A 27,414-nucleotide genomic window follows, 5' to 3' on the forward strand; every position below is an offset into this window, starting at 1 on the left:
TGACACTTTCCGGGTGTGTGTGTGTGTGGGCTTCAGCCCTGCAGGATCTGGAACCCCAGCAGCTCCTCCTCTTCGTCCAGTCCTTCGGCATCCCCGTCTCCAGCATGAGCAAACTCCTGCAGTACCTGGATCAGGCCGTCTCCCACGATCCTCAGACACTGGAGCAAAACATCATGGACAAAAGTAAGGGACGGGGGCGGGGGGGGGGGGGGAGATCCCTACTGTAGGGCAGGCGCTTGACCCCCAACCAGCCCCGTCCCAGCTTCTCTCCCACATCTGCCTTCTGTTGGGTGGGCAGCAGGTGGTTGGGGCTGCACATCTGTCGTGGTTGCACAGGAGCTCTGGAAAAAGGACAGGATGTTTGTTTGGGGTGGGGGGGCTGTTTGGCTTCATGAGAATTCTAGCCAAATTCCTGGCCCTTGCAGCTGTTCTGATAGGCTGGTAGGAGCTTAAAGGTCAGAAGGCTGGGCACCCTTGCTTATGACTAGGAAAAGAGATGCAGCTTTCCAAAATGAGAGATGTTATAAACCTCGGTTGCAGAATAAATGATGAAGAAGTATGAAAATAATTTCTGCAGGTTTCAGACTACCTGAATGTTAATCCCCCCCGCCCCCAGACTCTGTGTTTTTCTGTCTGTGTCCCTGAGCCTGATCTTGTCATTTGGTCCCTTCTTCCCTGGCCCATCTGTGAGCCGCAGTCTTTCTAAACCAGGGAGCGGGACTCTGTATGTTTCGGTTTTCACAGTTGTCTCTGTCCACAGAAAGACAGGCTTCTCCTTCAAATAAACAGAGGAGAGGAAAAGGATGCACACCTCCTTAGGGTCGTATTAGGGAGAAAGGCAGGGTATTAATGACATAAATAATAATAATAATAATTAATAAAGCAGATTGGGCCAGATTACACTTTCTCCAAGAGCCAATTATTAGCTTTGAGCAAAATCTGAACTTTGCACCTCCTCACAGTTTGTCGTAGCCACCATCTGGCAAATAGTTTAAAAAGGGAACTTAAAAGAAAGCAAATTCTCCATTCTCCCTACTTGACGCTACTCGGAAGACAAGACCGCGGAGCGTGCAGCGCAGGAAGTTCTTAGCACCAGGCAAGAAGACGTCCCTCTTTGCTGCGGAGGCCCTTCATCCAGTAGACAGCGGCTCGGTCAACAAATTGAGAGAAGAAATTGCAGAGAAAAGCAAAACACAGAGGCACTCAGGGCCTGAGACGAGAGCACCGCTGTTCTCTCCCACCCTTCGGAGCCAAGTGCTTTAATTGGCTTTTCATTCTTGGAGGCGGCGTCCAGGATTCAGTGCTCTGCCTTCCGTGTTGTACCAGGGAAGGAAAAGTGGCTTTGCAGGGTACCCTGGCTGGATTGCGTCAGACTGTGGGAAGAGCCCCAGGTCCTGTGCCTTCCCCAGCAGCTGCCTCTGCCTTCCTAGGAAAGCTGACCTGGCCGTCTGAGTCTTCAAGTGCATTCTCAAGCAGGAGTTCCCAGGCTAGGCTGAAGGTTAGGGGCTGGACTTCTCAGACGGGTGTGATTTTGACCACAGCTGAGTTGACCTGCTGGGGGACAGGAGAGTGCCCAGCTGGTGGCTACGTCTCTTGCAGGGGTGGACTGACTAGTTGTTCTTTTTCAGACTACATGGCTCACCTGGTCGAGGTACAGCACGAGAGGGGAGCGACGGGAGGACAGACCTTCCACTCTCTTCTCACTGCATCCTTGCCCCCTCGTCGAGGTACAGTAATTGGAGCCTTCCCTTCTCACATGAGAAATGGATTGTTCCACGTTTTCTTCTTTCATGCTTTTCCAGTCCTGGCACCAACAACTCAGACTCTGTGCCTCTAGAAATCTAGTGTGTCAGGGAGAATGCTCAGTTGAGGAACCTTTTTCCATGACTTGCTGGCTTTCCACAGGCAAGGAATTTGGGGGTGTACAGGGAGGAATGTTCAAATATACCGCCCCTCATCTGGGTTCTGGTCTGGAACAGCCCCAGATGGCTAAGCCACATGATTGACTAGAAATGTAGAGCTACCTTTAATCTAGTGAAATGCCTTGAAAAGAAGTGTGTGTTTGGGGTGGCAATTGTGACTCAGTGATAAGGTGCTTGCCTTGCATGCAGAAGACTCCACCTTCAATCCCCGGCATCTCGTATTAAAACCATCAGGTAGTAAATGATGGGAAAGACCTCCGCTTGAGGCACTGGAGAACCACTGCCAGTCAAAGTGGACGAGGTTGTTCTTGATAGAGTAATGGTCGGACACAGTAGAAGGCAGATTTGTGTGTGTGTGTGTGTGTGTTTATCACAAGCACAATTCTTGGCTGTAATCTCTCTGCAGACAGTGAAGAAGCTCCTCAGCCAAAACCGAGTCTCGAGGCTCCCCAAGGCCAAGGCAGAATCCGGGCTCTGTCCCAGATCCGAGTTCTGGGTCCAGAGGACGACCTGGCAAGCATTATCCTTCAGGTAATACCCCTGCAGAGTGGGAAAGGGTCACTGCATGGAGCTTCCATTGTGAGTTGGATATGGGAAATGCCGTGCCGGATCAGCTCACCCAGTCCAAGGGTCCCGTTCCCAGTGGGGCCCAGCCAGGTGCCTTTGGGACACAGACAGGCAGGGCATGGTTTGTCCCCCAGCAACTGAGTATTCCAGCATAGACCATCTCTGAACATGGAGGTTCCATTCAGCCAATAGACCATGAGTCCACCTGCCATTTAAATTTAAAATTTGTAAAGCCGTCTGCACTGATGCAGTTGGCACATCTTGTGGCAGTGAGTTCTACAGAGGGACTGTAGCCTCTTTCCCCCACCCCACCTTTTTGCCATTTCTCATCACGTTCCCAAACGTCCCGATCCTATAATCCTTGTCCCCACAGCTAAATACTGCAGTTGAGGACAAATGGAGCAAACTTCTGCTATATTTAATTATTTGCATTGCTTTTTCAGTGTAGAATTGGATTCTTTTTAGCACAGGGTTACTAACAATGCATTTGCGTCCCTTTCGCATCTTTCCAGCTGTTTCAGCTGAACCCAGATCCCCGCTGGCAGAACTCAAACCCCCGTCCGCTTGCCCTGGCTCTGCAGCAGGCCTTGGGTCAAGAGCTGGCTCGGCTTCGCCAGGGGAACCCCCCAGCGGCAGGGACCGCGGCACGTCTTCTCCAGTCATTGGCGGCACTGTTGAACTCTCCGCATGGCGGGGCGTTGGTGATGATGATGCATCGAAACCACGCTGTGTCTTGCCCACTGATGCGCTTGCTGTACCAGTACCAGGTGAGGGCACCTCTGGCTTGCTGCATCTGTTTTTATTTATTTTATGTTCTTTATAGTCCGCCTTTCTCACTGAGGCCCAAGGTGGCTTACATAGTGTAAGCCCATGCAATCCACAGCTGGGACATGCAGTAAGCAATGTGCATGGCAGAGATTTGAAAAGAAGCATGCAGTTCAAATACAGGAATACAGTGATGAAACGCTGTTGAAACAAAAACATAAGTGATTTGACGTGACCTATTAAATGACGTGGAAGCTATGCAGTAAAATAACTACGTCCACAGAGAGTATCTAGTAATACAGTCTATAGCCCATTATTCCTTTACCAAGGCATTTTTCTGAGCCATTTCCTTACAGTACAGGCCTGGATAAAAAAGCCCTTCTGAATAATTCAGTTTTGCATCGTTTGCAGAAATCCAAGAGAGAGGGAGCTTTCCTGCCCTGTTCAGGCAAGTCTTCTATATGGTGGAGGCCAGTACAGGGAATGCGTTTATACGGGTAGTGTTTTCCGTCACTCTCCCTCACTGCTTGTATGGTGGGGTATAAACTTAAAGTTTGGTTAGGTTTCCAGAGTGTCGACTGCACATTCACCTTTGTGAGTTTTGGGGCCTGACTGCTGTGATATTCCAGCCTTTTGTGGGAACTGTATGAGTAAAGATATCTCTGCGTTCTTCCTGTAATCCTGGCCCCCTCTTTTCAGCGCTGCGTCCCCCAGGACACAGCCTTCTCCTCGCTGTTCTTCAAAGTCCTCATGCAGATGTTGAAGTGGCTGGAGAATCCAGCTGTGGAAGAAGGACCTCTCCGGACACAGCTCAAGTCCTTCGCTGTCCAGTATTCGTCCAGACATAGGATCAACGATGGTAAGAGGTGCTAACCCCGTGCAAGGCGGGGCGGGGGGGGGGCAGTCTGTCATAAAGGGTCAACTTTTTCTTAAAAGTGTTTTTGTGGATACATTTTGAAATCGCCATTCTAAGTGGATCGTCAAGTGGTTTCAGAACTCCATTTTAAAAGCCAGGCCCCAAACTTTTCCCTCCTTTCTCTGACAGAAATGTTTTTACCTGCTTGTGACTGTTGAACGTCTTCTCTCTTAAGATCCCCAGTAGTAACCCAGAAACCCTTTTCTCCGGCCTCTCTCAAGTGCTTGGTGGGAGTCCAGGGCCTTGAATCGAACCAGAAAGTTCACAAGCCGCAAGGCTCGCCGAATGGCACAACCAGGTGTGAGTTTTGGGGGCAACACTTGATTCGTTTCCTCGCTTTTTTGTTTCACGACAGTTCGAGGGGGTTTCCTCCACCTGGCGGACGCGCTGGCTTTCCGCCGTGACTCTGACATGATCGACTCCACTGTGCGGGCCATCATAGCCACCCTGAAGTCCGGTGAAAAGTACAATGTGGAACCTGAGCTTGTCAGCAAAGGTGAGCTGCTGGCACTGCAGGGTAGCTGGGGCAAGTTTGTTCCCTGTGATGGAGTGCAAGCTCCCTTGGCAGAAGCACCCTTCTCTGAGTGAAAGCCAATTTGGCCCAGCAGAAAGCATGACTTTAAGCCTCCTTGCAGTAGACCAAATCAGGCTATCATTCCCTCAAGCCTAGGGCTCAGGCTTTAGGGGCTCTCCCATCTTTCAGCCTCTGTTACCCAATTGTAAAAGCAGAGCCATTAAAATGACTCCCTCGATAAGTAAAAAACAAAGAAGCAATCACCTTGTGCTGAACTGTGAAGAACTCCCAGCCAAATGTGTGTAGTGAGCCTACTTTTCTCACAGTAGTCGCTTTCTCGCAACTCCAGTCCTGCAAGTATCCTGCTGTGTGGTTATTAACCACTTAGCCATAGTGGTTAATCTCAGCTCCATGAGTGAGTGCTACAATGAATTTTGCTTCATCCCAAAGTGTCTAAAGATTCTTCCCCCAACCTCTCTTCCTCCTAGTCCTTCAGGGCCTGACAGAAACCCATTCGCCGTACCTGGAGGAACTCCTGGCTGCCCTCTTCTCGGTCACCATGGAGACCTCATCCCGCTTTCCTACCACGGGCCCCGTCGCTGTGGTGAGCTCACTGTTGTTGCAAGACCAAGAGGAGGCCCCTGTGAAGAACGAAGCAGAAAGCTGCAGCTGGACGGCTGAAGGAAGAGGGTGGGTCTTGTCTTTTTCTGGCTTGGCAGGGGACCCCTTTCCTTTCATCTGCCTCCATAACTTATTTCATCCCTGCAGCCCCGAGACGGCCCAGCTGGGGCCTGCCTCTGGCCTGTTCATCAACTGGCTGGAAATGCTGGATCCTGAGGTGATCAGCAGCTGCCCGGATCTCCAACAGCGGCTGCTGTTCTCCTGGAACAAGGTGAGGGGCAATTTATGAGACAGGACACTGTACTGAGAAATCGGGTGGCATGCTTTGCTCTAGTGCTGAAACCAGCGAGCGAGAAGCTTCACTGGTGCTGAGCTGTGGTGTTTCAGGACCCCAGAAAGGGGGGCGTGAATAACACCCAGACCATTTGATTCTCGAAAGCTTATGCTAAAATAAAATTGGTTAGTCTTAAAGGTGCTACTGGACTCTTTTTGATTTTGCTACCACAGACTAACACGGCTAACTTCTCTGCACCCAGACCATGTTCTTGTTTGTTTGTTTGTTTGTTTGTTTATGTATTATCCTGCTTCCCACCCACCCCCCCCGCCCCAGGGGAATGTGCAGCACTATCACATCGTTCATCCCTCCTCCACATTATCCTCACAACAAGCTGGGAGAGTGCGAGTGGCCCACAGGTCACCCAGTGAGCCCCTGTGGCAAAGTATGGATTCAAACCCTGTTCTTCTAGGTCCTAGTTCGATGCTGTAACCACCACTCTGCACAGACAGAAAATCTTCCATAGACACACAGCGCAGACACCAGTGCTATAGCTAAGCCTTCTGTCTATATGGCAGATTTTTATGTCGAGAAACCACTGTGACCGTGGTTCAGAGGCAGAGCATCTGCTTGCCACTCAGAAGGTTCCAAGTTCAATCCCCAGCATCTCTTGTTAGAAGATTTCAGGAAGCAGGTGTTGGGGAACTCTCCTTTCTCTGTGGGAGAGCCACTGCCAATCAGAAGAGAAATTCAGAAGCTGAAATTCACAAGCATAAGCAAAACTTCAACAGGAAAGAAGAAACCTTAAGAATGAACAGAGCATGGTTTCCAGTTCTGAAAAACACCAGGCTAACAAAACACTCTATACTCGACAATAGCCCTGCAGAGAAGATTAGCACATCAAGCACCAATCCATATGCAAAAGAACCTCCTCAGGATACAGTGAAGCCTCCCAGCATTAGCATTCCACACCCTGGGAAACTCTTACAGGATGACTCAGCTCAACCCCACCCCTCCTGAGTAGATACAAATGACCTACATCTTTTCCACACTGTGACACTGAGAGATCTCTGTCTTTTGGTGCTACACCTCTGAAGATGCCAGCCACAGCTGCTGGCGAAACGTCAGGAACTACAATGCCAAGACCACAGCAATACAGCCCGGAAAACCCACAACAACCATCGTTCTCCGGCCGTGAAAGCCTTCGACAATACATTTATAAGCAATGTTCTTATTAGGATGACGATTCAAACTTTTTATCCCCTGATTGCTGGTGTGCTGCAGTTCAGCAACAGGGTATGGAATGGTATAGCCCAGCAATCACACACCGCTTCTGCTCATCTGTTTGTTTTTGAAAGGTGATCCTGAAAGTCTGGGGAGGGGGAGATGCATTCCCAGTAAATAGCGCTGGTTTTGTGCATGCATGTGTGGACGCAGGCGTGGCTCTGGAGAAGATCTTAGAAGCCCGGCCTTCTCCACCGCTTGCCTGGTCAATATCGTGTTAACGGTCCTGTCCCATCACAAAATCTCCATTATAACCCCTATTTTCTCCCCCTGCCGCAGGACAAAGGTGCTTCAGAATCGGAGCCGCCCTCTTTCCGCCCATACCTTTTGGCGCTCCTGACTCACCAGTCCAGCTGGACCACCCTCCACCACTGCATCCAGATCCTGCTGTGCAAAAACCGAGAGCAAAGGTGCACATTCTCTGAGCCCGTTGCACGTGTTTGCAAACATTTGCTCTCTAGCAAAAAGCAGAGAGGAGGGAATCTGCGGGCTTGCGAGTGCCGCCTTGCGGCTTAAATCCATGGCCCCTTAAAAACCAAACACAACGGAGGATTTGGATCCTTGTTGCCAAGAGTCACGCAGTTCTCACAACCTGAAAATATTTTGCAACTGGGGGTCTCAAACATCAGTCCCTTTCAGGGCCCCATTATAACACACAATTCTGCCCATTTTTAGCCCTTTTCCGGGCAAACAAAACGACTAACGGCTTACAGGTTGAAAGGCGCTTTCTAGTCGTGGTGTTTATACCATGTTTGGGCCAGCTCAGGAGTCCCTGTGCGCACAGCCAGGAAGGCCGTTGGGAAATGGTCCTCGGCAGTGTTTCCCTCCCGCCAAAGCCCTCTTTCTCCCCTGCCTTGCAAGGTCACGTTACCAATGATATACTCTGCAAAGGGATTCATTGCAGTAGGTGTTGATTGTCAGGAAGAGGGATTTGGCAACACTGATGTTCTGCAGACAAAATGGATGCTTTGGGTGAAAAGTTATGGATAAAGCCCTTGGTCCTCCAGCTGGGCAAGGGGATTTGACCTTGTTAGTCACTTGGATTTTCCACCCCACCCCTTCTGTGTCTCCTGCCAGGTTTGACCCAGCTGCGTCCTTAGATTTTCTGTGGGCCTGCATTCATATCCCTCGGATTTGGCAAGGCAGAGACCAGAGGATACCCCAGGTAATGAGGCTCATCCACCACTGTGCGGCTCAGGAGGGAAGGTGTAAAGGGGGCAGGGTTTGTTGCATCACCCGTTGAAGGGGTAAAACATAAGAGGAGCCTAGCAGGGCCAGACCATCTAGCCGAGTATCCTGCTTCCGTCAGTGGCCAGGCCTGGACCATTCAGTAGTTTGTCTGCGTAATGTGATGTTCCATGACCAGGCCTGGACCATTCAGTAATTTGCCTGCATTATGTGGTATTCCATGGCCTGCTTCCTCTGGACGTGGAGGTTCTGTTTAGTTCTCCTGGCTGATAACCATTTGAGTTTGTCTAGATCCCCCTCATTCCCCGTATGAGCCTTGTCCTCTTATAAGGAACTTTCCTTTGGATGAAAGATACTTGGTTTGAGTGTGGGGTGACTCCTTAAGTTGGGGGCATACCAGCGGCATTGAGGCTCAAGAAATGAAAGGGGGGACATGTAAGTCATTAGCAGGAAATGCCGGTGGCCGTGCTTATTGATTTGGTAATTGCCAGTAAAGAATCATCCAAAGATTTGGGGTGCAGCTGGGATGCAGAATGTTGGAGCAAGCACACACACACACACAGAACTGGCAGAGTTAATGTGAGCCCCTGGTTTTCCAGTTTGACTTAAAAAATCCATAAACGCCTTCATGGGGCCAGCCCTGGTTGGTGGCACATGCTGTAAATTTGGCTGTGCAAAAAGCTCAGCAGTGCACCATTGATGCCACACCTGCTGGTAGGTCGGTGCACTCAAAGCATTTCATGGACAGCCACCTCCCCAGTTCAATCAAAGGATGATTTCAAAAGTGGGTTGTAACCAGGTAGAGGAATGAAGGTTATCAAAACCTCACCAAGTCTGGCCTAACTTAGCATCCGGGGTTCCAGCCATGGAGTGTAAAATTCAAGTTGGAAATGCCTACTGATATTCCTCCAAGGAGAATATTTTGAGCAATGCCATACCCAGGTCTGGTGCATAGGAGATCTTACAGGTAGCTTTACTAATTTATTTTGTCTTATTAAAATATTTACACCCCAACTTTCCGTTACGGCTCAAGGCAGCTTACAAATCCAAACTGAAAACAGGCAAAGTGCAATACACCCCCACCAACAACCACATTTGCTGTCTCTCTCATCTTGTGTTCCTTAATTTTGTTATTCTTGTCCAACCATCTTCAAAAACTGTCTTTCAGAAACGGCGGGAGGAGTTTGTGCTCCAGTTGAAGGCACCTCAGCTGATCAGCCTGGTGGAGCTCATCCTGGCAGAGTCTGAAACCAGAAGCCCGACTTCCGAGGAGGCCGCCTGCTCAGTGATTCAGTCTCGGCTGCCGCTTTTGCTGAGCTGCTGCCATGGAGATATTGAAAGCATCAAAAAAGTTGTGGAATATTTGACAGGCTGCATCCAGCAGTGGGGGAGCAGGTGAGGATAGCCTACTTAAAAATAGACACTGGGACACATCCTCTTTAAAAAAAAAATAACTTCTATTATTTAATAATATAATTATGACCTAATAATACTGGGTTGAAGATGCCCCTTCACCATCAGAATAGCCTTTCTGGTGATGGGTGGGGGAAGGCAGGTTTTTGCCAATTCCTCTCCCTGGTTTGGACCCCACCTTTGCCCCCCCCATCCCCGTTCCTGAGGACTCTTTGACAGAATGTGGGGGGGCTGCAACTGAAGGGAATGAGAGGAAAGTTCTGCTCTGCACACTTCGTGTCGATTGTACTGCCAATTGCAGTAATTTCGATCCACCTCATTTTTTATTGAAACTATATTCATTGACTTAAGAAATGCCTTTTCTCTGGTTTTGGATACACCCTACCTATGCTGCGATATTTGTGGCTCTGAACTCTGTCCCATTAGAATAAAATGGTTCATATTGAACATTACAACAGAGGAGATACTACTTCTAGTAGCAAGTGGAGAAATTGCTCTGTCTGTATTTGCTGTGCGATTTCTTCTTTTTCAGTTTTTTTAGTACCCCCAATATAAGCAGGGGCTTGAAACACAATGGTTAATTTTTAAAAAATCAGTTGGCGCCTTCGGGATGTTTTCCGCCCGAGTGGCTCGGTGCAGCTCTCTCGTGTGCGCGTTGCACCAGTCACGACTAGCACCTTGGAGTTTCAAATAAGAGAAGCTAAAGGATTCCACAAGCGGGGCTGGTTTTGATTGAGCTGCCGAGATGTGCCTGCTGAAGTCCCGCGACTCTGTGCATTTGTGGTGGTGCAGGCAATTTCCCATCCTGTCCTTTTGGGTTTTAGTTCGATGGGGAAACACTGCCAGGACCTTCTGCTGCAGATCTACCTTCAACTGCCTGAGCTCCTCGTGCCAGTGCCCGAGACTCTGCTGTCCAGCGAAGGGGCCACCGATAGCAGCACCTGCAAAGTAAGGATCGGGGCCAGTGGTGGAGGGGTGGTGTTACAGAAACAGTCTGGGCTGTGTGCACACACTGCAAAAGCGTTTGGGGCTTGCATTGTGTCCTGCCAGGGTGTGGATCTTAGGAATTCTGGAGCAGTTCCTCACACTGACATCCAGCAACGCAGGAAGAGCTGCACACATTTACTTCATTTCTCAAATTTTGCAAAGCTGTTAATGACAGGACTTTTTTGAGGTCGTTAATTCATGGGGTCGCCATGAGTCAGAAGCAACTTGATGGCACATAACACAGGCACATTTTGCATGTTACTTTTCAGCACAGTGCTCCTCAAAGCTATAAAAGCTTAAATAAAAGTGGCAAAATGATTAGTGGTCTCTGGATCAAAACCCAGGCCATTCCTGAGTACTCTTTTCCTTGAGTCTGTCTCGAGGCATCTGTCTAAGGCACAACCAACCTTGCAGTGCCATCCAAAACGGAGTTCCTACACGCTTCTGAGCCCATTGATGTCAATGGATTGAACAGGGGTAATTCTGTTTAGGATGGCCCTGTGAAAGCAGCTACCCCAGAAGCTGGTGGCTCTTTCCTCTGCAGCTGCGCACCACCGCCTTATCGGTTCCCCAGTCGCAAACTAGACATTTCTGAGTGGTGCCCTGGATGTGATTCCCGCTTGGCTGCTCCTTCTTGAATGAGAAGAGGAGCTTGGAAATTTGGACTCTGGATCAAAATAGCCAAAAACACAGAAGGATACAAATTAGCTTGAAAACAAATTATTTTAAAGCTGTCTTGTTCAAAGAGGGGGTTAAATGACTAAAGCTGGGGTGCGGTGCCCACCTAGCCTATAGGAACTTTCGTTTCAACCCTCTGAACAATTTGCGGGGTTGGTCAGCTTGCCAGTGGACTGATTTTCCCAAACAAGCTACAGCCTGCAGGCCAAGGACCATTAAGAGAATTGGAGAGGGGGCCGTGCTTGGGTCTCAGCCTACTTTGGAAACAGGAAGCGTCCAACACCAAAACGGGCAGGGGGTCTGGAGGTAAACTGCAAGCTGTTAATTGTTCCACCTCTGCTCTGGTCAAAGGTGCCCCCCTCCACCGTGGCGAGGTCTTGCCCCCATGAGGTTAAGCCAGACACTTGCAGTCCCTCCCCTGCCGCTTACACCATTGTGTTTCTCCCCACAGCTGGATGCCCTGGTCCACCGATTCATCACTCTCCTTGCCGATTCCAACGATTCGAAAGCCAGCGAGAGCCGGCTGTGGGACGCCAACATGGCCTGTCGGAAGCTGGCCGTGGCTCACCCCATTCTTTTGCTCAGGTTCTTGCTGCTTGTTTTTGCCTCGCTTCAGAGTCTTTTCGCTTTCGTTTGATGTATGTCCAAGAGACAGAAGACAGGCTTGCCTTCACTACCATGTTCAGTTGAAATGCAGACAAGCTACCTGTGGGTATCGTGCGGTGTGGTGTAGCAGTAAGAGTAATCTAGTAGCCAGGAGTATTCAGAGTGCCGGACAAAGAACTGGGAGACCCCAACTTCGAATCCCACTTTACCGTGGAAGCTTGCTGGGTGATCATGGGCCAGTCACATACTCTCAATCTCTCAGGGTTGTTGTGAGGATAAATGGAAGAGAGGAGAATGATATAAGTTGCTTTGCCATCCCATGGAGGAGAAAGGTGGGGGTGTAAATGAAGGAAATGCGTATGTTGCCACTCCTGCATCATTTTTAGTAGATCTTCTGGCGAAGAGGTCTTTGACCAGATTTGTCTACTATCCAACAAAGAGGTAGTTGTGAGACAAAACTCTGCCTTTTTAAAGGGGAAGGGGCAGCTGTGGTTTGCTCGATTTGGATGTGTTCTTTTAAGCTTAGAATTCGGGGTGGGGGTGGGCGGGGCTGAGTGGAAGGGGAAAGTGACTTGGAAGGTTAAGGGCATTAACTGGGTCTGAAGGAAAACACGATGAAGCCCTCTACCCACCCCTTGATATTTAGAAACTTCTGCAAGAGAAACACACACACCAAAGATGGTGGGTTCATCTTAGCTCAGCATCCTGTTTTCCAGAAATCCGAAGGATACAGCTTCCCCATCTCCATTGTTTTCCCATGGCGTCCCTGACCACGGCGCTTCCGTTTGGCAGGTTTATCCCTCAACAGACTATCATCCATTGTTTATCTTACTTTCCATCCATGTTAAAACATACCTGCCCATTCACAGTACCTCTCCCTGAATCTTGCAAAGTGGACTCTGACCTGCAAAAGTGTATGCCATCAGTAATTCTGTTAGCTTTTAAGATGCCACTAACGTTCATAGCACCGTCAGAGTTCATCCTCAGTTACTTGTCATTTGAGAATAGTTCTAGAGTTGGAAGGCCTACCTGGTCCAGCCCCGCAGCTCAGTTCCGGAAGACGTGGCATCTCGGCAAGGGTGGGTGTGGGGAGCGGGATGCAGAGCAGGTGTCTGGCACTTCCCGTCCCCCTAACGTCCAGCTTGAGAAAACCAGCTCAGTGGGCAGAAGCTGGTCTACACTTGCTGCCTTGGACAATGGGTAACAGATGCAGGGCTTTTGCTTTAAAGGCAACAGCGGGACACAGAAAGCGCGAGTCCATGAGTACCAACTTGCCACTGCAGAGAGAAGGAGCATTTGCTGACTTAAAGCGAGCTATCCTGTTTGGATGGAGTTGGTGTGGCCTTGTACCTGGAATGTCCTAAGGAGGCCCATTTGTATTTCTCCTTCTCCCTGCCCTCTTCCCAGGCACTTGCCAATGATCGCAGCCCTTCTCCACGGCCGTGTCCACCTCAACTTCCAGGAGTTCCGCCAGCAGAACCACCTCACGTTCTTCAACCACATCTTGGGCATCCTGGAGCTCCTGCAGCCGCAGGTCTTCCAGAGCGAGCACCAGGGGGCGCTGTGGGACTGTCTCCTCTCCTTCATCCACCTGCTTATGGTGAGAGCGGGCTGTTTGCAGCCTGAGGTTCAAAATGCCGAAGGGAGGGGAAAGCCGGCATCTGGGGGGTTGTGCTCATGTGCTTGTCGGTCTAGACTGCCAAGTGTTGGCTTGTGCAAATGGGCGGGTTTAAATGTCTTACCCATGGAAATGTGGCAGTGTGTCTTGGAGTGGGCTAGATTAGAACCCTTGTCCCTGTCCTGTGCAGAAGATTATTTTCTTTATATGGATGAGCAGCGAATCAGTTGAATCCTCCACCTCCAGTCTGAAGCAGCGCATCCAAGATACGTTTCCCATCTCACCTGCCCGGGGCCAGGTGTTGCCCCCCCTCCAACAAACTGCTGTTCTGCTTGGCTGGCAAGTAGGGAGAGGGGTGTATGTACACTCTTGCACAGGAGAAAAGAGTTCAGCCTTCCCCTGAGTTCAAATCTTGCCAGTTTGTAAGGCATGGGGAGGCAGCCTTAAAAGGCCGGAGATGGTCTTTTTTTAAAAAGTCTGCGGGAAATCCACAACCCTTAGCCTCTCACCTGCAGTTGGGAAGAACTTCGCTTGGAGTGAGCAGCCCCAAGGGTATTCGTGGTGGGGGGGGCGGGGTGGAAGACTCCTAGGGGACCTCTGAAGTGTCCCCACACACACACACACACACCACCACCACCTGCTTTGTTTCAGAGCTACCGGAAATCTTCTCGGCACCTGGCAGCCTTCATTTCCAAGTTTGTGCAGTTCGTCCACAAGTACGTCACCTCCAGTGCCCAGGCAGCTGTGTCCTTCCTGCAGAAGCATTTGGACCCCCTCCAGTACGTAGTCCACCCTCTTTGTTGTTGTTACCCCAGACCCCCCTTTGTGAGCGGTTTGAAAAATGGGGGCTGGGGGTACTGAAGGACCCCAGGAGGAAGTGGAACTCTTCATTGTTGTAGAGAATTCAGCAGCCCACAAACATTTTGGATTTGGGTTCCCCTCCAGCCCAGAACCTCTTTTCTGTTCCGCACAGCGCCCTGCTGAGATCCTTTTATGCAGCTGTGTCGTGATATGTAAGGATCTGTGAACTGAGGTCCTACCCCCCACCATTCGCCTTAAGATGAATAATAGAACTGAGTTTTGGATACCTCCCCCTGGTAGTACATGCAGAAACCATCTCATGTTTTCATTCGCCCAATAATCTCGGCTGGGAGAGAAAGCCCCAAACTTTCTGCTCCAAACCTCTGATCAGTTTTATAAACTCATGGAGATTTGAACCTGAGCTTCTGACATTTAATCTTTCCATCTATGATAATGTCATTGGCCCTTCCGAAGGGGGAATCGGGGCTGCTTCTAGAGAGCTAGGATAGTGACTTGGGCTATCGGGTTTGTAGAGTTCCTCCCTGAAAGAAATTCCCCGTGCCAGCGGCCCTTCTGGGAACCGATCTCAGGCGTTCCTGTTTCATTGGGCTTGGAGTCAAGCAGCTGTTGGCTTTTCACAAATTACAGTGTCCCCTGCAGTTTGTAGAGAGTGCGACTGATGCTTGTGCGCTTGAATTGCACTCGTTTGTGCTTGAGCTTTCGCAACCGCTGTCTGCCTGGAAGATGCTCCTGCACCTGAGTGCAGGGTGACACTGGAAGTAGAAAACCTCAGCCTAGCCTGCCTCACAGGGTTGTTTGTGAGGGTACAGCAGAGGAGAGGAAGAGGATGCAAGCCACTTTAGATCCCAATTGGGGAGAAACGGTGGAGGATAAATGAAACAAATAAATACAATAATTGGGAGAGAAGAGAGTGGACTGTGAACCAGGAAGCCATGGGTTCAAATCCACACTGTGCTGGTGATATCCTAGGGGGCGCCCTAGGGCAAGCTATGGTTTCTCAGCCTTCTGCCCCCCCCCCTTTCCGCTGTCTGTGATACGGGGCTACGAATAATGACCTAGGATTTCAGATGATGCAAATGCAACCGGTTTTTATCATGCTGTTCCTCTGCAGTGACCTTTCGTCAGATAACAATGATCTCGTGATGCTGAAGTCCCTCCTGGCAGGTCTGAGCTTGCCTAGCAAGAGCAGCACAGCTGACAGGGGTGCTGACGACGAGAAGGATGGTGAGTGGGGATTTCAGTTAAGGTTTAGCTTGATGGGCAGCTAGCCCTCCATGTTGAAGGGCCTGAGACTGATCTCCAGCATCTCCCATGGAGAGAGACCTGGATAGCAAGTTTAAGGAAGCGGACCGTACTAAGTTTGAGGGCCAGTAGTAGCAGTACGCAGCTTTACAAGGCTGAGCTGAGCCTCATTGGTAGCCCCAAGTCCAGTCCCTGGCAGTCTCCCAACAAAGTTGTTCAAGTAGTAGAAAAGACCCCCTGTTTGGCTGGTGACCCCAGAGAGGCCCTGCCAGTCCAAGTGGGCCCTGCTGAATTAGATGGGACCAGTGGTTGGACTTTGGTATGGCTGCTTACGAGCATCAGTCTCCCGCATGTTTGCATCTTCTTGAAGTGCTCCACACCCTTGAGAATTAACCTCTCTGAGTTGGTGAGGCATTTTGCGGTGCTGGGATTTCATATCCTGCTCACTCAATACTTGCAGGGGTGCTGCTGTAAAATGCCAATGTGCGTTTGTGGTGCCCTCCTGGTAGGAAGTTTATGCCACTCTGATGTTCCTTATACTGTGAGGTGGTAGATCTTTTATTTTGAAACTGATAAATGGTGAAGGGTTACACGATGCCCCCGTGATCAAGCCAGAATAGCAGTCAGTCCAGTCTAATTGGGGCACTTGTGAGAATCAATAGCCAGGTTTGCGAGAAGCGGAGGGAACATTTCTGAGGTTCACCTGGTGATGATAAGACACGATAATGTGATTCTTGATTTCTGCTTTTTAAACAATTATTTTCCTATAAATGGGCTTAGTTAGAATTCCATGGATGACATCCGGGGTGCTTTTAAAATCCTCATTTAATGTTTTAAAAATTTACAACCATTGTATTGACCACAGTGATTGGGACAAGAAATGATACCTTCTGGGGCTAGAGATGCTGCATTTGGTGCCTGCCTTCTTCTTTTCTTCCAATTTCTGTGCACCCGGCCCCACTAGACGGCCATTCGGTATAAATTCAGGCAAACAGCATACATTGTCTTGGCTGCAGAAATTGCATTATCCAGTAGAATTTTACGGCAGTGTAGGTAGGCAGATCAGGTGGAGTTTGGGAGCTCAGGAACCACACCAGTATTGGAAGCTTTACCGGGACCCTGTTGGCCCTCCTTGGGCTACCTGACATCGGCTGGGTTGATGACTGCAGTCCTACCTTCTGGCCACCTGTAGAGGTGGTCCTGAAGTAGTGAGACTCCTGGCAAGGTGCCCCAACGAACCCCCTTTCTCTCTTGCTTTGTCTAGATGAGACAGCAGCAGGATCTCTGCCCCTCGTCAGCGTCTCGCTCTTCACCCTGCTCACTCCTGCAGAAATGGCCCCATACATGAAGAGGCTCTCCAGGGGACAAACCGTGGAAGGTATGGGCAATGGGTAACAATCTCTTCCACAGATTCTGCATGCAGGGACCTGCCTGCTTCAAGCCTCCCTGGACATGGTGGTTGAGGGGAATGATAAATGTGTCAAGTGCTGGTATTCACACGGCTCCGGCAGCACACCCCATGGGGGTACAGACTAATGCCCTCAGCAGAGACATTGAATCATTGTTCCTTGACCTGTTGGTCTCTTGCACAGGGGAGGATGCTTCAGAGGAAGCCACGAGGTAACCTGCAAATTGGTCCAGGTCTGCTTGAGCTCCACCCGTGAGCATCCATTACAGGACTCTAATCTTGCAGTGAACTTGCCTGATTTTGTCGAGGACAGAATGTCCAAAATTTTATGCAGGTCTGTCAGCTTCTTGCCCATTCAGTGAGATGAAATTGACAAATCTCTGGCCTCTTTATTTTCTCCCACATTCCAGATATCCTGGAAGTGCTGACCGACATTGACGAGATGTCCCGACGGAGGCCTGAAATCCTCTCCTTCTTCTCCGTACGTTGGTCGCACTCTCTGCGTGTAGTTTCCTCATGCTGGAATCTGATTTGCGTTTCTCCTCTAGCTTTAGTCTACCCTGGCGGGGGGCATTTCCAAAGTCTTTCAGTGGGAGAGTTTACTACAGGGCTACCCCCTTTAGGCTTTTGGTTAGAACTGCAGATCGCTTGTGACGAGGAAAGATTTTCCTATAAGTGATTAGAGAAGCATTTTATAAATCGATGTGGAGGAGGCAGAGTCTTGGCTCCCTTCTTCTTCCATGATGTTGAGTGAACAGTGCAGATGACTGGGATACACTAGTACATTTTTTGAGGACTAGTAAGTTTTGCAAATGTTGTAGACTGCTTTTGGCAGTTGGTCTTTTCTCCCCTCTTCTAGCCCGATAGCTGCTAGAAAGGTAGGGCACCTAGCGATCAGAAACATTCTTGTGCTTTTGGTGTACAGTACAAGAAGCAAGCCGAGAGCTGAAGGATGTACAAGCCAGCCTTCTAGGAATAGGAAGGCTTATTTTATTCATTTCATTTACCCTACCTTTCTCCCCACTGGGGACCCAAAATGGCTTACATTATTCTCCTCTCCTCCGCTTCACCCACACAACAAGCCTGTGAGGTAGGTTAGGCTGAGTGTGTGTGGTTGACCCGAGGTCACTCAGCCATCTTCCATGGCAGAGTGGGGATTCAAACCTGGAGTCTCCTGGTCCTAGCCCAACCCTCTAACCACTACACTGTACTGTGGTTGTATTACATTTGGTTACTTCGGGGGTTCTCTCTAAGTGCTGCTTTTTTTCCTGGTGCCCACCAGACTCACCTGCAAAGGCTGATGAGCTCTCCCGAGGAGACCTGCCGGAACCTGGCCTTCTCCCTTGCTCTGCGCTCCATACAAAACAACCCCAGGTAAGCGGCAAAGGTGGCTCAACAGGTAGGAGGGCGGGAGAACCGGCAGGGGAGATCTTGTTCCCTTTTCTTACAAGTCATCTTCAAGTATTTAGAAGTCTTCATTCCCCCAGCACGGAGGATCTCATTGGGTAAAAAGGTTTCCCCAAAGTTTCTTCTGTGCTGCAGTCTCTAGAGAAAAAGCTTTGACAGACATATGCAAGACACAAAATTCTGTGCCCTGGAGAGAGCTCAATGTGTCACTGATGCTCCCCTTAAGAAATGAGCACAGGGGAAAATCAGTCTGCAGGGTTTTTAAACAGCAGGCTTGCCCATCGTTGATTGGCTGGCAGCTGGCTGGGCACTGTATTGATTGGTCAACTGTTGTAGACCCTTTTTTCCTCCCCTCTTCATTCCAGAGCAGTTTTACAAGATTTTACGTACGGATTTATTTATTTTTTACTTTTTAAATGAGGTTCCAGATGAACTGATTTGGTGTGTGTATAATTATAATCTTGTAACTAGCCCAGAGGTGTTGAGAAAGGACTCTGTCTGGTAGCCAGTCAGAATTGCACACAGTTATCTTTGCTGCAGAAGTCACAAAACCAGGGAAGTCTGCTGAGAGATGTCTGTTTTGCTTTTCCAGCATGGCAGCCGATTTCCTTCCTACGTTCATGTACTGCCTCGGCAGCCGGGACTTCGAGGTTGTTCAAACAGCTCTGAGGAACTTGCCTGAATATACCCTCCTTTGCCAAGGTAAGATGCTTGGAACTACTGAGCCTGCCTTACAGGGCTGTTGTCAAAGGATTATACAGATAACGTATGTTAAAAACTCAGCAAACACTATCTGAATGCTGTCTAGTGTTAAGGTGAGCCAGTTGTGCTGGCAAAGCGTGATGTTTGTATATAGCTAAGGCTGGCTGCCGTGGAGGGAATCTGGCCACATGATTCCGCCCCCACCCCCCCCAAAAAACCATAATCTCCAAGTCTTTCATAAATGTATGAGTTACTTTCTCCATATATCAGCTTCCTGCTGAGACGGTCTTTAGCAGCGGACATGCTGTTGGAATGTATAATTCTTTTTATTTGCTGAAAATATTTTTACTCTCATCTTTCCAGAGCTCAAAGCAGTTTTAAAGCAATTCAAATGCCCCCTCAAACTCCCCAATTTAAATAAACTAACAAAGAAACACACACACCTATCTCACAAAAGAAAGAACATGCGACTAGCCCACAAAAATGGTTACTAGTCTGCTTATCTGTGAGTCATCAGTGTAGGTATTCTCTGTTGTACACTGAATGGTGGTGGTGTGTGTGTGGGGGGGGGGGCATATCCCATTCTCATCCAGTTTACAGAACTTTCTTCCCTGCTCTCCCGGGAGCCATACTTACTCACCTCAAGCAAATAGGGAGAGGCAGTTAACAAGCTGGCTAAGAAAAGGAAAGCTAAGAGCAACAGTATTACTGAATTTTGATCACAGTAAATTGAGATCTTGGCTGACGCTGAACCCCCTCCGAGGGCTTCCTGAGAGTGGTGCTGCGCACGTGCTATCTGTGGCTTCATTTCCATCACATTTGTGCACATTTCCCCTCAGTTATATATACAAAAAAGGACATGAATTCATTGCACTTTGGGAGATTTTTTCCAGAGCCACCCTTGTTACCAAACCGGTCCCTTTGTCTTGGCCTCTTTTTTATTTTTCTTTCCGCCTCAAGAAGACCCAGAACATTTTCTGCATGGATCTGCCACCCTTTACTTACGCTTTATGCTTGATTTCCCCCTCTTCTTCTCCCCCCCACCCCTACAAACTGGCTTTTCCAGTGTCAAACTACTTTTTTTAACTTTGCAAAACACAGATGGCATTTAGATATTGAAACCCCAGAGGTCAGAAGTGCCTTTTCCTGCAGTGTTTCAGGGGACAGGTGTGGGCTTTGAATCAAGTTTGGAGCTCTTTTGCCTAACTGATAGTTGCTAAGTGCGCCGGGGTGTGTGTGGCAGGACGGGCTGTGTGCTTTGGTCAAAATGTCAGCTGGCAACCTTTTCTTTGATCCGTGGCTAATATTGGTAGATGTTCCCATTAGGCCAAGATGATTCTGGTATTGGTGGCTGCGAAGATCCTTGCTTAATGTGTTATGAATAATTCTCTGGTCTTCCTGATGGATTTTTTAAAAAAACGAACCAAACCCTTTGCACAGTGCAAGGGAAAATAGGGTGACTGCTGGAGGGGGGACAGACGGACACATGGGGACCTCATGCCAAGGACAGCCTGGAAAGTTAAGGAGGCTTCTGTTTTGTAGATTAGCCACCCTTAACAACAACAACAACAACAACAACAATAATAATATTTGATTTATATACCGCCCTTCAGGACAATTTAACACCCACTAAGAGCGGTTTACAAAGTATGTTGTTATTATCCCCACAACAATCACCCTGTGGGGCTGAGAGAGCTCCGGGAAGCTGTGACTGACCCAAGGTCACCCAGCTGGCTTCAAGCAGAGGAGTGGGGAATCAAACCCGGTTCTCCAGATTGGAGTCCCACTGCTCTTAACCACTACACCAAACTGGCTAACAAGGGGACAGTCAGTGAATCTAGAGAACCAGCATTGTAGCAGTTGCTAAAATCTGAGGCCTGAATCAGGGAGACCCAAGATTGAATCCCTGCGTGGTGGTTAATCTCAGACCAAACAATCAACAACAGGGCAAATAATGGGCAAAAGGAATAAAGGTATGCACCCAAATCTGATAACCTGCTGAATTCCTTGGGCAAATTATGCAGGTGTGATAGAATAATTATCCTTATATCTAAAAGCCGGCCTCTCGGCGGATCAAGAAATTCACAAACTGGGGCCAGCTTGAGCTATGGGTTTGCAGGAAAAACAACATTGCACAGAGTGGCCAGTGGGATATTCCTGGTAAAGTCCACAGGAAGACCAAGAGCCTTTCTCTACTGTGGACACCCCCCTGCCTCTCACATTGGGACTAGTGGTTTAGACAGGTTCAGCAAGGAAAGTTCTGTCAGTGTTAGCCAGCAGAACTTAAATAGGAACTCCAGGTTCAGAGACAATCTGTCTCTGAATACTGGACTGTCAGCAAGACAAGGTGTTTTGCCTCAGATGGATCTTTCTAATGTGCGCTTTTCCTCCTCTCAGAGCACGCTGCCGTACTGCTGCACCGGGCATTCCTGGTTGGGATGTACGGACAGATCGACACCAGCTGTCAGATTTCAGAGGCCTTGAAGATTTTGCATATGGAAGCCATGATATGAATAGGGTCGCTTCAAGGGTTCAAACCTCAGAGGGAAAGTTGGGATCCCTCCGCCCCTGTGTTGTGCCACTGCTGGCAGGACAGCTTAAGAGAAAACACTTTGTGATTTGCCTCGCATTCTGAAGTGGGGTGAAGGATGCGCCGAATCCATGAGAGAGCTTCAACCAAAGGAAGGAAGGAAAAGTTGGCTTGGACTTGGGGGATGCTGGAACTCATCCCACCCCAAATGTCTCTTACGTGGAAGCCACACAGATTCAAAGTCTCTCCTCCACCCCCATTGTCAAGTGTAGGGGTGCTAAAATGGCAATCGGCCATGGCACCCGTCTTCTTTGGGGCGGGCTATTGGACTTTCCCCTGAATGTGACTGTTGCCAAAACACCTGTCCGAGAACATGGGCAGAGGCGCAGCCAGCGCGCCGGCTAACAAGACTCCAAAACTTTGTTCTTTTTCTTTTTTAAATTAAAACAAATTACCTCTGTTACATTTCCTTAATTTCCCAGTTCAGTTTCTTTTTCATTTTCATACTGTGAAGTCTGGATTGCTGTTTGTGGGGTATATAATCTTTTTAAAAAAAAACTTAAATACTTTGCTTTTTAAGTTTTACCTCTTACTTAAGGGAACATATGCAGAGCATACAGAGATACCCTTGGTGGGGAGGGTATCTTCTAAGCAACGCCATCTCTAAGTTGCGGGGCGGGGAAATGCAGCACACATTTCCATGGTTATGGAGGCATGCTCGAAAACATTTTAGCAGTGTATGTCAACAGCCTGACATTCTCAGGAAGCAAGTTTCTTTATCCTGCATTGTCACACAACCTACACATCATGACCCTTTCTTTTGTTTTTCCGCCATGTCTGTGCTTCATAGTGCTCCCACTTCCTGTCTCTACACCCTTAAACTCCACTGTGCCACCCACCATCCCAGTCCCCAGCAATAAAGCCTCCACTGAGGAATAGAGACCCACCCCCCAGATTGTTGCAATCAGAACTCGCGAGGAAACTGAAGGCTGTACCACCACTCCGAGGGGGAGTGTTGCTTACATAGTGATAGATAAATCATTTAATTCAACCGAGGTCACATTGCTTGCTTTAATTGTCATTTTATTTCACATGGAGAGTCTGGTTTCTGACTGTAGAGTCGTATTTAAAGTAAAACTTGAGAACGAGCTTCGGCTTTTTTCTGGAATTCTACTTGGCTCCTTCTGTTAATTTTGATCTCCGTGCCGTGTTTTTCTTACCCGTTTATCTTGGGAGAGGGAAAGCCCAGTGGTTGTGGGGGAGCAGCCTGAATAGCCCAGGCTACCCTCGCTTATCAGAGCCTGGACGCTTAGCAGGGTAGGCCATGGTGGATGGGAGACTACCAACGAAAGCAGGGGTTGCTGTGCAGAGAAAAGCAATGGCATCATCTCATCTCTTGCCTTGAGAACTCCATAAGGGGTGGTGATAAATCGGTTGCAACTTGATGACACACAATTATTATTGTGCAGGCTTTGCCAGCAGAAGAGCACCACCATCTCTGCTCCAAAGCTCTCAGAGCAGGCCTGGCAAAGACCTGCTGCTAGTCAGAGCAGGCCATATGTACAAGATAGTGTCTTTTTTTCCCTCTCCTGTTTGGCGTCAGTGGGTTCTGCATGGATTTTGCTTTTTGATCTGTGAACCTGCACCGAATTTCAAACATCCGTTTCTGCTAAATCTTGGCAGTGCATTTAGCAGAGGATAGTGTCCTTTGCCTTCTCACTATTTGGAGATGATAAAAGCGAAAGGCAGGCCCGCCCGGAGAGAAGAAATGTCGTTAGTGATTTCTGAAGCCCTGATTGACAGTTGAAAAGACAGTGCCCGGTGGCCCATCCCTTACACATCGAAACACCTTTTCTTAAAAGATGGACAGCCGTCAGAGATGCTTCTTCTGTCTTCCTTTGCAAGATAAAGTTGCTGTAGCAAACAACCAGATATAAATGAAGTGAAGACCCAGTAGAAGGAGTTGAGAGGCAAGACGTTAGCTGTCCTGAGGCAGCGGGCAACAGGGATTGATACTCTTCTAAACTATGCAAGGGGAAACAGATCGTGCCTGTCTTCCCTGCCTCAGTCCACCTCAGGGATGTCCATTTGTCCAGCATGAAGGGCAGTGGTGAAAATAGCAATTTGGCTGGAGGCAGTCTGCACTCTATTTACACTTCAGATTTTAACAAGGCTTCCTTAACGTGGAAGGTCAGCATGGGCAGGTTCTGGCTTAGGGACAGGACAGCATACTTTGCAGATGGAAGGACTGTGTTTAGTCCTTGATCCAGAGGAATTAGCCGTGTTAGTCTGTAGTAGCAAAATAGAAAAGAGTCCAGTAGCACCTTAAAGGCTAACCAACTTTATTGTAGCATAAGCTTTTGAGAACCACGGCTCTCTTCATCAGATGCATGGAGGGTATGAAGAAACTGGCCAGATATATATAGGTGGGGAGGGGAGGGCGGAGTAGATGGAAATCAGTTGCAAAAGTCATGAAAGAGGTGGCGTGCACAATGCAGGCCAGGTGTTTAGTCCTTGCAGCTGCTGTTAAGGCCTTCACATGACGCTGCCTTACACCCAATCAGACCCGTGCTTTAACAGGGTCCGTATTGTCTACTCAGACTGGCAGCCGCTCTCCGGGGTCTCAGGCAAAGGTCTTGCACATCACCTCTTATCTGATCTTTTTAACTGGAGATTCCGGGCATTGAAGCTGGGACCTTCTGCATGCCAAGCAGGAGTTCTGCTACTGAACAACAACCCCTCTCCAGCAGCAGGTGTGGCCAGTCGCAAGAGATGTGACTTGAGCTAGATGGTCTGACTCACAGTAAGGCACCTTTTCAATGTTCATTTGAGAATGGTCTCGGGCCACCTTGTGTTCCTGCGCTGCTGCCTGTGCAGCGTTTCAAAGGCGGAGCTGAGAGCTAGGAAGTTTGTTGGTACCCATCTTACCTCGGAGGTGGAGCATCTGCTTGGCATGCAGGATGTCCCCAGTTTGGTCCCCAGCATCTCCAATGAAAATAACGTACACGGTGATGCAGAAGGCCTCTGCTTGAGATTGACAGGGAGCCACGGCCAGGCAGAAGAGACAAGACAGCCCTTGACAGACCAAGGGTCCCAGTCGGTAGAAGGCAAGTCCCATATGGCCTTGGACAAGCCGCCATCTCTCAGCGTCACAGAAAGGAAAGCAGCAGAGCTCCTTAAGCGGTGACAGTAGCCTGTCTTCATCTCCATCAAGACAAACCTGTTGGCTTTCTTTTTTATCAGCTGGTCTGCGCTAATCCGGCAGCATTCTCCGAGCCTTATAATCGCAATTCTGCTGCGGGGGAGTTCAGGCAGGAGCAAGCAAAGAGCTGGTTCCTAAAAAACACAGGTGTCTAAAAAGAAAAGTGTTTGCCTCCACCGTTCTGTAGAAGAGTGCTGGATTCAGGTTATTTGGTTCTGAAACCAGCCTATGTCATCTCTGACTTTTCCCAAACATCTGTAGCTGCGGCACATTTCTTTTTCTCTGTTAAAATGAAAGGCCCGTGTTACACCCTGAAAGGTTTACTTTCCAAGTGTGAGGGAGTAGAACTCACTTCTTTCTGAGGGTAAGGCATGCTGACCTCAGAGCTGCGCAGGGAGCCAACAGCCAGCTTCTTTGCAAGAGGGGGTATAAATCCTGCTGCTTCTCTGCACTTGGGAGCAAATGAATGAACCACACCTAATGTGGAGACAAAGCAGAATCCCCCACTCCCCACCAGGGACTGATTGGAAGTCAGTGAGCCTCGAATGGGGACTCACACAGAGATGCAGCAAGCAGCCTCTTCTGCATGGAAACTGGGTTTATTTTTCACATGGCATTAGCGGTTCTCTTGCTGCTGAGACTTTTGGGAAATAGCTACTTAAAACTGTAGAGGGTTTTTGGGGGTGGGGAGGGTTATCCATCTTCATGATCCAAGCCTCATGCCACCATAATTTCACGATGCCAGTTTTGCCTGCTCTAGATGCATTTTTCAAGTGCCACTGTACCGAAATAGCTTCAAAAATCCAGAACGCTTTCTTAAGGTGGTTAAACTGATGGTGTTTCTGGGCAGGTTTATTAATAATCCACAAGATCAAGATGATTCCAGACTTCTGCTTTGTTGCGGGCTGTTTGAGATGCTGTGGAATCCATTTTTGCAATGCCCGACAACGCAGGACAGGGGCTGGTGTAACAAACACATTTAAAACGGTAGAGATTGCAAGATGTTTGGGCAGAGGATTTGGGTCCGTGCTGAGGCTATTTTTCTGCCCTCTCTAGCCATTTCAAGCATGGGTGGCTGAAACTAAACATATCCAAGTATGCATGATAAAATCAACATGGTTGCTGCAACCATTGGTGGCTCCCACCAATCACAAAAGCCACAACACCCCAATGAAAGTTGAGACTTTTTACATAGAATCATAGAGTTGGAAGGGGCTTTACAGACCATCAAGTCCAACCTCCCTGTCCTATGCAGGAACAGCATGAGGCATCCCCAACAAGTATTCCTCCAGCCACTGCTTGAAGCCTGCCAATGAGGGGGAACCCACCACGTCCCTAGGCAGCCAATTCCACTGCTGGATTATTCTTAACATGAAGTTTTCCCTAATATTTAAACAGTATCTTCCCTCCTGTAGTTTAATTCCGTTCTTTCGAGTCCTAGCCTCTGCTGCCAACAGGAAAACCTCCCTTCCCTCCTCTAGGTAACAGCCTCTTAAATAGTTAAAGAAAGCAATCATGCCTCCTCTCAACTTCCTCTTCTCCAAACTGAACACTCCTGGGCCCTCAGTCTTTCCTTGTAGGGCTTGGTCTCCAGGCCCCTGACCATACATGGGGGGGGGGGTCTTCCCTGCTAAGAAAGAAAAAAGACAGCATTACAAGTTGTCCCAAATGGAAAAAAGTCAATTTTGTTGCTCTGATAAAGTGCAGCCAATTATTTGTCTGCATAGGGACAGGCAGACAGTTTTCATAATGATTCGAGTGATGGACTATGATCTGGGAAGCCCAGGTTCAAATCTCCATTCTACTACAGAAGCTTGCCAGATGAGCTTGGGACAGCCACAGTTTCAGCTTAACCTACCTCACAGGGTTGTTGTGAGGATAAACTTGGAGGATAGGAGAATGTTGTAAGCTGTTTTGGACTCCCATTGAGGAGAAAAGCAGGGTGTGCATGAAATATTTTATTTGGCTGCGCAGTTTGTGGGGCCTGCCAGGCAGATGTTCTATCTAGGGTTACCAGATTGGGTCCGAAATAATACCAAACCCTGGAAAGGAGGGGGCACTAACCTTTTTTATTACTTTAGCACATGCACAGTGCACGAGTGCTCCAGTCCCAGCGCAATGACATCACTACCAGAAGTGAGGTCATCACGCCAACCAGCTTCCAGGAACCTAGGCTGGCTGGTCACTCCTAGGCAGTGCCGCACAGCTGCAGGAGGCTGGCTGGCTGGCCCACTCACACTGGCTCTTCCCCAGACCAGCGGCAGCACCATGCAGCCGCAAGAGGTCGGGCAGCCGGGCTGGGCGGCAGAGCTGCCTCTGAAAGCGGGGGGAGAGGAGGGCCAGATGTCCAGTATTTGAGGAACATTTCTCCTAAACAGTCCCCCAAAATACCAGACTGTCCAGGTGAAAACCAGATACCTGGCAACCCTAGCTCTGCCTCAAGTGCCAAAATGTGCCCCACAAAAGGGCTTCTTTACACTGTGTATAATTAACTTTTATTAATTTAAAATATTTATACACCACTTAAAGTCAAGTGGTGGTGGCGACCGCTGGCTTAAACGATTTTAAAACGAGGAGAGGAATTCTGGATAGCTGTGAAGGCCAAATAGTGCCTCCATGTTCGGCAGCAGCACCTTCTGTCCACCTCTGGTGGGACCCAACAACAGGGCAAGACTCCCTGCTTCATAATCTTACTTGTGAGCTTCCAGATTCAGTAGCCTGGTCTCTGCAGAAACCTTTGGGCTATGG

The 27,414-nt window shown here is 48.9% G+C and overlaps 1 protein-coding gene across 1 annotated transcript in view; it reads left to right on the plus strand.

Moving 5' to 3' along the window:
- Positions 1-21,929, plus strand: part of INTS1 (integrator complex subunit 1) — a 42,642-nt gene extending 20,713 nt beyond the window's left edge. The window contains exons 27-47 of the mRNA XM_054993374.1: positions 37-183; positions 1,629-1,727; positions 2,329-2,453; positions 3,002-3,256; positions 3,954-4,113; positions 4,526-4,666; positions 5,173-5,374; positions 5,453-5,576; positions 7,143-7,273; positions 7,941-8,028; positions 9,220-9,446; positions 10,289-10,412; positions 11,581-11,714; positions 13,143-13,335; positions 14,005-14,132; positions 15,287-15,399; positions 16,682-16,795; positions 17,236-17,306; positions 18,108-18,199; positions 18,825-18,934; positions 21,332-21,929. Coding sequence (XP_054849349.1) covers positions 37-183; positions 1,629-1,727; positions 2,329-2,453; positions 3,002-3,256; positions 3,954-4,113; positions 4,526-4,666; positions 5,173-5,374; positions 5,453-5,576; positions 7,143-7,273; positions 7,941-8,028; positions 9,220-9,446; positions 10,289-10,412; positions 11,581-11,714; positions 13,143-13,335; positions 14,005-14,132; positions 15,287-15,399; positions 16,682-16,795; positions 17,236-17,306; positions 18,108-18,199; positions 18,825-18,934; positions 21,332-21,447 — 2,894 coding nt within the window. The 3' untranslated portion in view covers positions 21,448-21,929. The remainder of the gene's footprint in view (positions 1-36; positions 184-1,628; positions 1,728-2,328; positions 2,454-3,001; positions 3,257-3,953; positions 4,114-4,525; positions 4,667-5,172; positions 5,375-5,452; positions 5,577-7,142; positions 7,274-7,940; positions 8,029-9,219; positions 9,447-10,288; positions 10,413-11,580; positions 11,715-13,142; positions 13,336-14,004; positions 14,133-15,286; positions 15,400-16,681; positions 16,796-17,235; positions 17,307-18,107; positions 18,200-18,824; positions 18,935-21,331) is intronic.
- The last annotated feature ends 5,485 nt before the right edge of the window (positions 21,930-27,414 follow it).

This window comes from Eublepharis macularius, chromosome 12 (assembly GCF_028583425.1).
Source record: "Eublepharis macularius isolate TG4126 chromosome 12, MPM_Emac_v1.0, whole genome shotgun sequence".
NCBI lineage: Eukaryota > Metazoa > Chordata > Lepidosauria > Squamata > Eublepharidae > Eublepharis > Eublepharis macularius.